Here is a 13127-nt window from a genome sequence, read left to right on the forward strand (position 1 = left end):
TGGATGCCACGAGTAATAGGTATATTGTCAGGCAGTCTTGTTGATTTTTTTAGTCCGCGATCAGCTGCCACCATGATCGGGTGCCGCCGTAATCCACGATCCATTGTCATGATCCACTGGAGACTGGAGGAGATTGGGGTGGAGGAGGGGTTATGCGCGTCACTGAAAGACGGCTGACTGCGGAAGAGAGGGGAAGGGATTTTTAAAGTTTGACAGGTGCTGAATGATTGGCTGAAAGAGACCGCGGCAGACCTGATTGGACATTTAGGAACACCCACATCAGCTGATTAATATGCAGGTTAGGTCTTCCTGACTGAACTTACGCTAGCTTCATTTCTATGATGCAGCTGGGAAGCAAAGTCTCTGCCTAGAACTGCCCGGAGTCTGGTCTCGAGGTGTCCTTGTCTCCAGGGTGTATGGTGGGTGAATTAGGAAACATATACCCTAGGCACTTTAGATGAAACAAAAGTGAGCATAGTTAACTTTAATTCAAGAAATCAACAGACACTGTTAATTTATGTGGGTTAAACTCTACAAATAGTCACTGATTCTCCCAAATATCTGTAGGTCGGGCTTTAACTTGTGACGGTGCTGCAGTGGAGTGAGCAGCACAAACAGTGATGACAGCAGAGAGATGGACTGGCCTATTGAAACATCTGGCAGAATAGCCTGTGAGCAAATCACTGGATTATAACTGAGATATGGAAAGTAGTTGTTCTCCAGCCTTAGCTTACACTAACGTAATGTTTTCTAGTACGTGTACACAGTAAATATCCATCAAAAGTATCTTGTGTTCTGACAGAAGCGTGACGGCTGCATGGATATCTCTGTGTCTGGGTCACATTTTAACGTCCTCACATGAAATAAGCAGTGGGAGACACCATTGAGTTTCAGTGTTATTTTATTGTGAAAATATCAGACAGGATGAACGTGCTGTTGCAGGGACGACACCACTCTCCCGCACAGAACACACTCAATTATTCAGGATTTCAGAGAGTAGGCCTGAAAATGAACTGAGCACAACCAGCTCCCGGGACAGCGAGAAAATGGGCGACTGTCCCGGGAGGAAATAAGAGGAAACAAAGAGTTTAGGTGTGTTGCCATGGTGATAGCGAAGAAGGAGTGTGGGTGGAATAAATAAATAAATACTGCTCTAAGGCAGAGCGGGGACAGCACAGACGCACACACACAGAGCTCCAATTGTACAACACAAGGAACTCCGATAGACACAATGGTGAAAAAATGCTGCTGTTGTGGTATTAATTCAATAACAGACACTAATGATCCTGAACACCTTTCTCATAAGGTCACGCACACACTGCACACGTTACAGTGCAACATCCACACCATCTGGAGGTGTGTGACCTCTGCTCAGTGAAAGAGGATGTACCAGACGAAACGTGGCAGGCTCACTGAGGCCACGCTAATGTGGACTCGTCCGACAACTTCTGTTAACATGTGATAACGTATTCATTTTTCAACATGTTGTGAGCCTTCCACTCACACTGATTTATCAGCGTCCTTCACTGGGCATATGCAGGACATGACATGTTCTTTACAGTTGCTCTGTAAACAATAAACTTGTAGCATCTTGGTAGAAATCAGATAAAGCAGCTTGATTAAAGGACAATTCTACTAATTTACTGCTTAGATTGACATTTGTTGTCTTGATTGTACTTTCTATTAATAATATAATTGTACTTTGTAAATTTATTGTTGGGATCAGGAGAAGTTGCAATAGTGCAACAACAGAATAAAAAAGGGGCAGGAAACAGAGGTGGTCAGAAAAACCGACAGGTGGACGACATCCCATCGTCTCAAAAGGCTCAGTTCATTAGAAGAAGCTTCTATAATATGGAAGGTTAAAGTCAAAAGCCAGGGGTCTGTCTATAAACAGTGACAGATGTTTCCAAAAAACGTTGCTCGTTCAGTTTGCAGACGCAGCAGGATAATCCTCATCCAGCCTCACATGGTCCTCATGGTCTTCAGGAAGACTCATATCAAAGTAGTGTTTTTACTGCTGTCACTGAATCACTGGTGTATGTCGTGTGTCACCAAGTCCCGTGAATTTTACTAGGTAGAAATATGACATCCCCATTCTTTATCCTGCAGGCAAAGACTTGGCTGAATCAGACAAGGATCCATTGGATTTGTTGTTGTATCAGACATGTGGTCATTGATTCAGAGTTTTAGTAAAGTTACTAACTTTGTGGTTCAGCCTTTGGCCTACTGCAGTAGTTGCTGAGTTGTGGAAACACTGATTTGAATTTGAATGTTGGGATGACTGATGTTTCAGACGCACTCCCCTCTAGAGTATCCTCCTCCAAACAAAGTGGATGAACCATTGGCTTGTTTATAACCTGTGTGATTTTCAGACTGCTCATTGTTCCACTGGTTCACTGAATTTTATTCCACTGATATTTTCTGATGTTCTCTCAGACCTCAGCAACTAACATTGTAATATAGTAGAATTATCCTTCAAGCTAAATTCACTGATGATTGTTTTTATTTTTGTCATTCATAAAGTAAGTGACAAGAGTGTGAGTGTGTGTGTGCGTGTGCGTGTCTGAGGCAACCAGAGTAATTCATTTATATAATATCCAAACCTACCAGCTGAAAAACAGTAGCGGCGTAAATAACATTATGTCTAGACTGTACAAAAACCTGTTTTTCAACTGTAGATATGTCAGAACTGAAACAGACGGAGAGAAGCTGATCAGAAGTTCCTGCTTTGTCCTTCTGTGTCGATGATATGAACCACGATAATATTTATAGAGGAATTTATTTTCGTATATACTGTTTTTGGTGCCAAACAAGATCCAGAATGAAACCTGAAAAACTAGAGAAACTTTATTTACTCATTTTTACTCTTAATAGCCTTTTCTCGATAAAGACAGGGGAAGTACAATTTTGTACTTTCTTGCTGAGAGGGAGAAGAGAAGATTTATATCACGCCGATGTCTGTATGACAAACATGACGCTACCGCTAACAGGCATTCAGTTTAGCTTCAGTGGCTCCTGGCTATAGCTTGATAGCATCATATAAGTTTTCCTTTAACTGCTGTTGACAACTACCGTGTATGACCCAAGGCTTTAGTCTATCTAAAGATGGATCAATTTGTGATAATTGTAAAAAAAGACACAAGCACACATCTTCCAGTCGTCCTTGAGAAAAACATAATCAGATGTCTTTTGAGGATGTCCTGTGTCTTCGGCAAAATAGCAAATGAATATTTCAGTCTAATAATAGACGTCGTTTAAAAACAACATAAATAAAGCTGTCAGCTTGACTTGAATATAATAACTCCCACCAGAATGAGACAGCTGGGCAGTGAAAATGATTGGATTTATGCAGACTGGGGTAAAGAATGAGGACAAAAGCACTCCAACTGGGCTGGCGTGTCTCTATCTGAGGCAGGAAATCAGCCATGGCCTCAGTGCTCACTTAGTTCTCTGTGGGGATTTTAGACCACCTCGGTTTGTTTAAACAGGCTGACCTTTTCCCACAGGGACGCCACGGATCATTGACACTGACTTGCTTCTGTTTTTTCAAATACAGGAGGCCACTTTTGAAGGGAGGTTGAAGAGGAGAAATTAGAGGCCCCTGTGGTGACTTGTTTGTAGGTTACGAGGTCCTTCGTTTGTATCGTTTGTCTCCCATTCTGGGGCTAAATGAGCAGTTTATGCTCGCGCTCACTTGGTTTGTTAAAGTGGAGAGGTGTTGCCTCTGCCTGCAACTGCTGGGTAAGATGCTGAGTGGCATCAGCATCAGCAGAAGTGCTAATGTGACGAAGCTGTGCTGAGAATACAGCCTTTGTTTCTGCAGGCCCAGGGCTACAGGCAAGGCCAGGAGCATTTCTACTTTATAAGAGCCAGATGTCGGGGTGAGGGTAAAAACAGGAAAATAGGACACATCACCAGCCACACACAGGCATGTACACATGTACACTAATGACTACATGAGGAGGTCTGAAGCTAAAGCATCCACCACAATAAGTGTGAGTTATGCTGATATTTCACCCACCAACTGAATCTTAAAAACCTGGGGTCACCACAAAATAAAACTTTATTGGGGAGCTAATCTGTCCTTGAATTGCATTATGAGTTATTAAGTAATCAATCAGTTTAGTAGAAGTAAAATGTTCTTGGTCTTGACAGTGTATAAACTGTGTTAATACACTGCAATGCTGCACTGAAGATGATACTACAGTTAATAAGTATCGTATTATTATAAAACCAATATCCTTGTATGTTTTACATCTTAATCTGCCTTTTCTCTTTGTTTAAATGTTTGATGACTCACCCTGCACTCAGGTGAATTTACTCATTCTGTGTCCAATGAAAATGCTTTCTGGAATTTTGACCTCCCTCTCCATGACTATAAACTCTGCCAGTTAGTGACCAGTGCACAGGGACCTATAGGCTTTCTGATTCATTGGTAAAATCCACAGGCGAAGGTGCTAGTTACTGTCAACTCTGCAGTGGGGGTATGACACACATTCAGATGTGATGTGTAAATCACAGCGACTGATGTTGGGCTTTAGTAGTGCATATGCCCATATTCCTAAACAAAGTTACAATTAATCAGATTACCATAAACCAATTTTCACTAAGGGAACCTGGGGCTTTTGGGGGCTTTTGGTCTTGTGCTCATCAGCAACTTCTCGACACTGACTCTGTGAGCTATTTACTGTTATTTAAGTTATTTACCAGCAGGAGGGATGGATAACACATAAATTAATAAAAAATACCCTTCAGATTCCTTTAAAACTAGGGCTTGGTTAAACTCAGTCCAACAAACAGAGGGAGAGAAAATCTCTGGTTCCATCAAATACAACAAAGTGATGCAGCTTTTTCAAACATGTTACTTTTGCTTTGAAGGAGAAGTGATTTAGAATTCACAAAACATTTGCAAAAAACAAAAGGACTCTCTTTTGCTCTTGTCATTGTGAGTGAGACAGGTCACCTGTTCTCTGTTTCCCCTGCTCCTCTCTCATGCTCCCTCCTGTGTAATGCTTACACAACAGCCCTAATCCAATTCACAGCATGATGGAGAGTGCAGTTATTAACCTTGACATTGCTTAGCATTGCTTACATCAATCACATTACAGTATGAGATACTATCTGATTCGGTGATGTGGCCAGGAGATTACTGATATGGACACTGAGAACAGCAGCTACCTCTCTTGGTCTTGTTGGGGATGGGGTAATCGTCCCATGGGTTTGCTGGGTGGCAATGATGTGCACTGAAAACTGAGTGTGGATCTTTGAAGCTTTCACAGCCATTATGGCGCCGAACAGGAAATTGAAAATCACCCACGAATCTCTGATGATCTCAGACACAGAAAGACAAAGCCACTGGTCAAAACGCACCACCCTTCAGAGATGAAAGTGCTGTGATGCACTGATAACGTAATGGCACCAGAGGCAAGTTGTGAAAAAAGAAATTAACATGACAGAACTCTTAATAACAGTTCAACTTTTAAAAATACTTTACAATGTTCATTAGCTCAGGAAAACAAAACATTATTTCTTTCTTTTAGTTTAAATGAACGAAGCAAATTAAATAATCTTTTGTAATTGCTGCTCGCAGCAATGCTCCAATATAAACAAAACTAAGCATATAGACAAAAGGATCATCTTAATTTAAAGAAAGACATGTTCGGTCATTGGAACAGGGGGTTTGTGGATGTGGCTCTGGATGTGTTGACCCTGGATGGGATGCGGGAGGGCGGGGTTAGAAGATTCAGCACCTTTAACCCTTTTACACCCACGCAGAGTGTCTTTGACCATCCAGTCCTGTGAGCGCATCCTGTCCCTTTCCAACCACATTCTGTAGCTCAGTGTTAAGGGTCGTTTCAGGCAATGTTTTATTAAACAATGCCATACTTCACTGTTGCAGCAGACGTCATAACACAAGGGGTCCCTTTTGCCAACATCTTAATGATAGAGACCAGTGACAGAACTTGATTGGTCAAAACTGATGGCTGAAAGCCATGCCACCATAGTTACAGTTGTAGAGGTCATGATAATTAAGTCAGTAGCCATCCATCACAAGGCGTCCTTGGGGTGGTGATGAGCCAGTTTCCCTCTGAAATGTATGAATTTAATGAGGGCAAGGGTGATGGGTGCTAACACACCATGCTGGCAGCGCAGCAAAGGACATGAATTGTCTTTTACAATTTGGCGGAGTTGCTCTATTGATCAGAGGAGGGGGAGATAAGCTTAGCTCCTGCGATGCATTGGGGTTGGGGCACGTGCAAGGCTGCTGTTTACTTTGCACAATCGAAAGCAGCCTAATTTGTCAGCAGTTTATATAAATGTGTAGGGACCTTCATCAGGGGAGTCCCTCTTCAAGTCTGTCCTCTGAGGATAAGTTCCCCCTTTAAAACATCTTGAAGACCTGCTTCACCCTCTCATTTTAGTCTTTTCATGTGTCTGCTCCATTTGGACCACATTCTAATCCAGTCAGTGTTCTCTGTATCACCCAGAGTGACATCATCCAAATTATGCCCAGACGAGCATGAATTCCTTCTTTTCCTTCTTTGTTCATTTCAGACCCCACACCTGCAAGGTACAACAACAGTTTTTAAAATCAAGGTTGCTTCCAAAAAATTCTGCCCTTCCCTCATGGTGTTGCCTCTCCTTAAACAAGGCAACAATTCTCAGAGTACCAGCTCTGTCCTCTGTTAGTCCAGCCGGAGGTAGCTGGGTGTGGAGTAGTTGAACATGAGGAAGTCCAACTTGTAAAGCTGGTTGAGTTGGATCTGCTGTTGAGTGCTGATATTGCTGAAGAACTGGGCCGTCATGGCATCTGTGGTGCGGGTGGACTTGGCATAACTTGGAAAGTGGAGGGAGTCGCTGACACCCACCAACCGTAACACATAGTTTGCATCTTCCTCCAGTGTCTCGTACTTGCCCACCAAGTCGTAGTGGATGTGACATGGGTGGCAAAGCTGGTAGACCGTCTGCCAGTGTTCGTTGAGTGGGCCATCACGCTGCGTGGCTGGGTCCACCAGGTACTCTGTGAATTCTTTGAACTTGACATCAGCACCGTTGAGCAGGGCTTCCTGTGTGGCATTCTTTCGGTAGCGACGGACTATACGGGTGCCAAAGCGCTTGTGGAAGGACGAGTTGTACTTGAGGGTGAACTTGTTACGGTATGCGGAGACCAGCCTCTCAAAGGGTTCGCGGACGAAGAGGAACTTGAGGTAGTTCTTGAGGCGGTGGTTGATCTCTGCAATGCTGTACTGGTTCAGTGTCTTCAGGTTGGATGGAACATGAGCTTCGTTTGAAGGGATATCCATTGGGTCACTGTGGAAGGAGGCACAGGATACTGTCAGGAACAATGGCAAAACCAAAAAACAAGCATTCATGTCCTTGTATTACTAATATATAGTTAAATTCAGATACAAATGAGATCCTTATCTTTGATCATAACAATGTGGACATTGAATTAAAATCCTTTACTAATGACACTAAGTCTTTTGTCTTTGTCTCAGTCCAATTCCATCATTTAAGGTTCATTGCTAAAATCTTTTCATGTCTGAGCTTCACATAGAGAAACCATCACACATGCTTTCATTTCCTCATCTTTAGTTTACTGTAATGCATCTACAGTAAACTATCCATAGACTTCAAATAGTTCAAACTGCAGCAGTCAAACTATACTACCAAAAAAGATCATGCTACATTTCTCTTAATGTCTCGACATTGGCAACCAGTTTATCACAGAATCCATTATAGGATTCTACAAATGACTTTTAAAGAACTTCATGGTCCCAATCTATGTTTCTGAAATACTTTCCTCTTATCAACCTGCATGTAAGTCTGAGGTCCTCAACAGGAACCTGCTCTTCACATGTCAGGATATCAGACTAAAAGGGACAGAGCTGTTAGTGTTAGAGCCCGATTAACCCATACTTGCAAATCAATATCTTCTTTTAAATATCTTCTGGAAACACAGTTCTGTTTGAAGGCTTTTGAATATATTTTTACAATGCTTATTTGTGTTTTCGTTTTTATTGTTTTATTTCTGGGGCCATTTTTCTTTATCTTATTCCCTCACTTTTGATGAATATTCCTATATCCTCTGGAATCTCTGGTTTTGATAAGTGCTATTTAAATTATTATTTTCAATCACAGAGCAGTAAAAGTAAAAGCTCAATAAATGGCCCCGAGTAGGCTACTCTGAGTGACAGGTGCCAGACTCACCTGTATTTGCCCCGACCTGTGAGCACCATCATGACCCGTTTCCAGTTGGTACAGGCCACCTTGGGGACATAGCAATAGATGAGCTCATGGTCCTCATCCACCACAAGGTGTTTTAGGTCTCCAGGTGTCAGGACTCGCCGCTTACGGCTGGATGCACTGTAGATACGACAGGCATCCACCACCTGATCCCTCCTGGCCTGGTGGTGGACAGCTGCTCCTGACAACTCCATCTGTTCAGCGAGAAGCAAAGACAGGAGTTGGAGAGAGTAAGAGACTGTATCACTTTAAAATTCAAATAAAAAGCATTTGATAGGTAACCATCTGGATCTGGAGATCAGCACACTGCTTGTCCACATGTGTCCAGTCTGAAGCAGGAGCTAATGGCCGTTTAATCCATATTGTACATTAGACAGCGTTAATAAAATGATAAATTAAATAATGCTGAAAAATACATTTCACACCTCCTTCATGAGACACGTGTGTAGAACGTGAAGAAATGGGTTAAATGTAACAAACAATATCCTGCACGTTACATTTTTTGTAACTGGCCGTGCGCTTCTCACAGTATTAGAATGTAAGAAATGGAATCAGAACAGAATCAAATGAACCTTTTCCTTCACGAATGAAAACTATATAATGTATTTTAGTTGTTTGTTGAGATGTGTAGCACCAATGATTATTTCTGTGCCACTAAAGCACTCTCAAGTGAATGAAACTGAACCAAGATCGACGAGCAGACAGAAAAAGTGTTATGGTAAATTCAGCCTCTCTATTTTATAATACTTACCCTTCACTGACTATCTTTTCCCCTATCTGAGTCACTCCACAGACTATATAGAGATTAGTACATGGGTATGGAGGGAAATAATCATATTGGAGGATATTACTGATATTGAGTGTTCAATATGCACAAATTTACTCAGCAATCAATCATCTGAAGCATATTCCATATTCACAGTGAGGCTTGTGATGAAGTGGACCTTGGCAGGAAGGACGGGAGAGAGATGGGGAAGGAATGACAAGAATCTAAGGCCGAGAGCAGCCTGGAGGCTTTGCATTTGAAGGGCAGGAATGTTTTCTAATGTTATTTTTCCTCTGGGTCTGAATTCCCCTCCAGGGTAGTGCCACCGTTTCCTCATGGAATCTAAATTGATTGTACTGTGGCCTGCAGCTTTACTGCTCCGTACTACTCACAAGTGTGGCTTTTCAGTGCTGCTCTGGTCGGGGCTGAGAGGAACACGAAATGCTCAAATAACCAAGTGTGACATGCTAAGACAGTCTGACTAAAGAGTTTCTTCTGTATTTCTCTCTCAAGAGCCATGTCTCCACGTGCACAATCGATCATGTGCATGTTTGGAAATCAATCTTTCACACCTTTTTATCTCATGACAACATACAAAGGCAGTTCTGTGATACGGTACAATCCCAATCTCTACAGTAAATCAAGAAAACACCAAAACTAAGTAGGTAAGTAACATGAAGTAAACAAACACAGAATCTGAGATATTTCAGGATCAGGTCTGTGATCAAGTCCTGTTTCATAGTCTGTTGCTTTTTTCAATAGATAGTCATGCACTTCTTTGTCCCACATAGTCTCTTTTGTTGATCCAACCACAAGTTTCAAGTGTGGCTCGGGGGAAAGAGTGGGTCGTTCTCTAACAAGAGGGTCGGGTGCTCGATCCCAGTCTTCCCCATTCCGTGTGCCGAAGTGTCCTTGGGCAAGATGCTGAATCCTAGAAGGCTGTTCCGTTATCATGGAAAAAGTGCTGCCCATAGATCGGTGTGAATGTGTGTGTGAATGGGTGAAGGGGAAAAAACTGTACTGTAAAGCAGTTTGATTGGTCATAAAGACTAGAAAAGCGCTATATACGTAAATACAGACCATTTACCATTTATTCGTTTTTCAATCTTGTTCCCAAAAGGAAATGTGTGTGCACATATAAATATAATTGTCCCTCTCCCACTTTGTTCCCTCTCTTTCGTCTTCCTTCGTGTGCTCTCCACTCCTCCCTTATTCATGCTAAGGTGTATCAGTGACGGCTGAACAGCAGCTCTTTGTTAATGAAACCCTCTCCTTTTTATCGGCTCAGAGACATCAAGCTTCACACAGATGTTGCAGCAAGCATGTCCCCCCCCCCCCTTATCCCATCCTGGAGGACAAATTCTGTAATTAACATGGGAAAAGAAACAAGGGGGGAATCTTGTCATCTGCTCTGCCTCAGTTTTCCCCTCCTTATCGCCCCTCTTTCTTCTGGATTACCGTCTGCCACGTTTATCTCCCCTTCAAGTAGCTCAGTTGCTCCTTTGTGCAGTTTTGATGAAAGAGTGAGGATGAGAGGGAGAGAGAGAGAAGGAGGCGATGAGATATGTCGATACAGAGAGGAAGCCGTGATGGGGGTCAATGACCTCTGGCCATGTCGAGCAGTTCCCGTGGGACAGCTGACACCATTGCACTCCTATTTGCCTGTACATTACCCCCCCACTCCCCTGTGGACATGAACTAGTGTCAGATCAGATGGAGCAAAACTCATAAAAAACACATGTAGTTAGCATTTTCTAATAATATGGCCAATTTATTTTTGAACTTCTCTGGTTGGTCAAGGTCGCAGCCCGGCAGTTTTCTTTTGCAGCTGTGCTATATCATGAATAACTTAGTAATAAAGCAAACTGATACCACATATTCATTTAGATGTGAGGTTAGGCGAGATTTTTCACTTGGCAACTGCATCCATTCTGGCTGGAAAACTTGTTCATTGAAACAGGAAAACAATTCAGAAGGGGAGGAGAGGGAAGGAAAAACCTCATGCATACATTTAAACCTAATCTGAGGATAAAAGTCATTATCAGTGTTGGATATGCAAATAGAAACATTTCTACTGTCTCATCTCCAGAGTTCGGGAGTCTAGACAAAACCCATTGTTCACGATGATGCTTTTTTCTTGTCACTGCACATTTGTTGGTACAATGTGTAAGAAACTGATGACAGGGGAACATTGCGATTGTGCTTCCATATTTCAAGTCTTAATTTCCTCGCCACGGCTGTATTATTATCACTGCTATGAGCTTGAAATATGAAGTGAGAATCAGCACAGCGCGGCCCCTTCAGATACGAGCGCTGTAATAAATAGCTTCCTCCTGATCTGCTGATGGTTGCAACGGAAGAAGCTAGGAAGGGGATTTAATGAGGAAGGATGGAACAAAGAGTGTACTAACAGCACAGAGCCTCAAGTTTACCAAGTATCAGCATCCCCATTATTGGCTCCTTTTGTAAGAGTTTATTATTTCAATCTATAAATAGAGCACATTACTGTATGCAGTTGTTGTTTTTTATCAAAATGACCACAAACTAACATGGGTCATCTTCTCCAGATCAGATGCTTTAGTTCGTTTTTGTTTAGTCATCTGTCACACTAGACTTAACAATACCCTGTGAAGTTTTTGCTCTGGTAGTGCTATGCTTGTATAAGCAGGTACCCATACTGAATCTTTTGCAGGATGATGTGTGATGCAGAACACATCCTTGCCAATGGTTTCATTCTGTTTTACCAATTGATTAGTTGCTTGTTAAGCTAATTTAAAACCACTGGTGATGCTACTGCTCTGCACTCAAAGTAGGTAAACTAAATTCTTGCTAAAAGTAGCAAGCTACTTTACAAGCTAGTCATGGAAAAATAATGTCACATAGCGAGGAGCGCTGCAGGCCCTGTCTCCGTCTACTGTCACAGCAGGCAGCTTGGTTGACATGTTGAATCAGAAAATGATTCAATAGTGTCAGTTCTGAGCCCAGCTAGCTGAATGGCTCTAGGGAAACCATTGTCAGGCTGACTGTCAAATATTAAGTCCACCATTTTGGTGGAGACTGAAAAATATCTCAATGACCATTGGGAGGATATTGTCATGAAATATGAGGCATAATCTTTAGACATTATAGCTCCAAAATGGTGACTAGAAATCATACTGATATATATCTGCAGAATGTAATGTTGTCTCTTTGAATTAGCATAAATATGGAAACACATTTCTGTAGATAATCTATTTCCCAGAACTTGTGAAATATGTTCTAAATAGTGTTGGAGAGAAAATGGGGTGCTAATGCATCACGATTTGTAGTCCATGAGTTCCGCAGATAATTGGAACCCTTTGTTTAAAGAAGCTGCATGAAACATATTTTCCTTTAAGATTTAACTAGAATTACCACCCTGCCTCTCCAAACCAGAGGAGTTACTGACACATTGAATTCACAATCACAGAAGTCAAAATTTAGGGCAGACTGGCGGCATCATGTTCAAAAGGCCAAAAACCTGTTTTGTGAGGCCTCTGTGACCTTTCACTACCCAAATGTAATCAGTTAATCTGAGTCCAAATTAGAAGGATTCTCTCGATGCGTTCTTAAGATAACATTTTCACAAGGCACAAACGTGTTCTGTGAATTAAACTTTGACCTTTGGCAATCAAAATCTATTCAAAAATAATTCTCCAGCCGAACTTAAATAATTGGACTAAATTTGAAGACTTTACCTCAAGGTATTCATGAGAGATCGGGCTCACAAAAATGCGAGCTCGATAACTCGTAAAAAATAATGCCTTCATCATGGAGGCATAAAAACTGGTTCCTGCTACAATTTGAACACAGCGTGAGACAGTATTGCTGTTAAAATACTCCCTCTATTAGTTGTAATCGTGCAGCATGATACAGCCACCTGTTTAGGTGCTGTTTCCTAATTATCAATCCATTGTCTCTGGAAGACTTACATGTGTCTGGAGCTCTAAGAGCTGCAATAGAAATGAAAACACAATCAAGGAGAATAGATTGAAGTGCCGCAGCGGAATCTATACTCATTTCAGTTTGAAGTTGTTAATGTTGGAAGGATGCTTTTTACACTTTGTCTCCTGAAACCTGATTTGTGTGCAGG

At 41.9% G+C, this 13127-nt stretch overlaps 1 protein-coding gene across 1 annotated transcript in view; it reads right to left on the reverse strand.

Annotated features, from left to right (window-relative positions):
• Positions 1 to 883: 883 nt before the first annotated feature.
• chst11 (carbohydrate (chondroitin 4) sulfotransferase 11) overlaps positions 884 to 13127 on the reverse strand; it is a 72284-nt gene continuing 60040 nt past the window's right edge. Inside the window, exons 3-4 of the mRNA XM_035148090.2 lie at positions 8215 to 8444; positions 884 to 7314 (exon numbers count right to left, since the gene is read on the reverse strand). Of these exons, the coding sequence (XP_035003981.1) occupies positions 6690 to 7314; positions 8215 to 8444 (855 nt within the window). The 3' untranslated portion in view covers positions 884 to 6689. The remainder of the gene's footprint in view (positions 7315 to 8214; positions 8445 to 13127) is intronic.

This window comes from Hippoglossus stenolepis, chromosome 22 (genome assembly GCF_022539355.2).
Source record: "Hippoglossus stenolepis isolate QCI-W04-F060 chromosome 22, HSTE1.2, whole genome shotgun sequence".
NCBI classification, from domain to species: Eukaryota; Metazoa; Chordata; class Actinopteri; order Pleuronectiformes; family Pleuronectidae; genus Hippoglossus; species Hippoglossus stenolepis.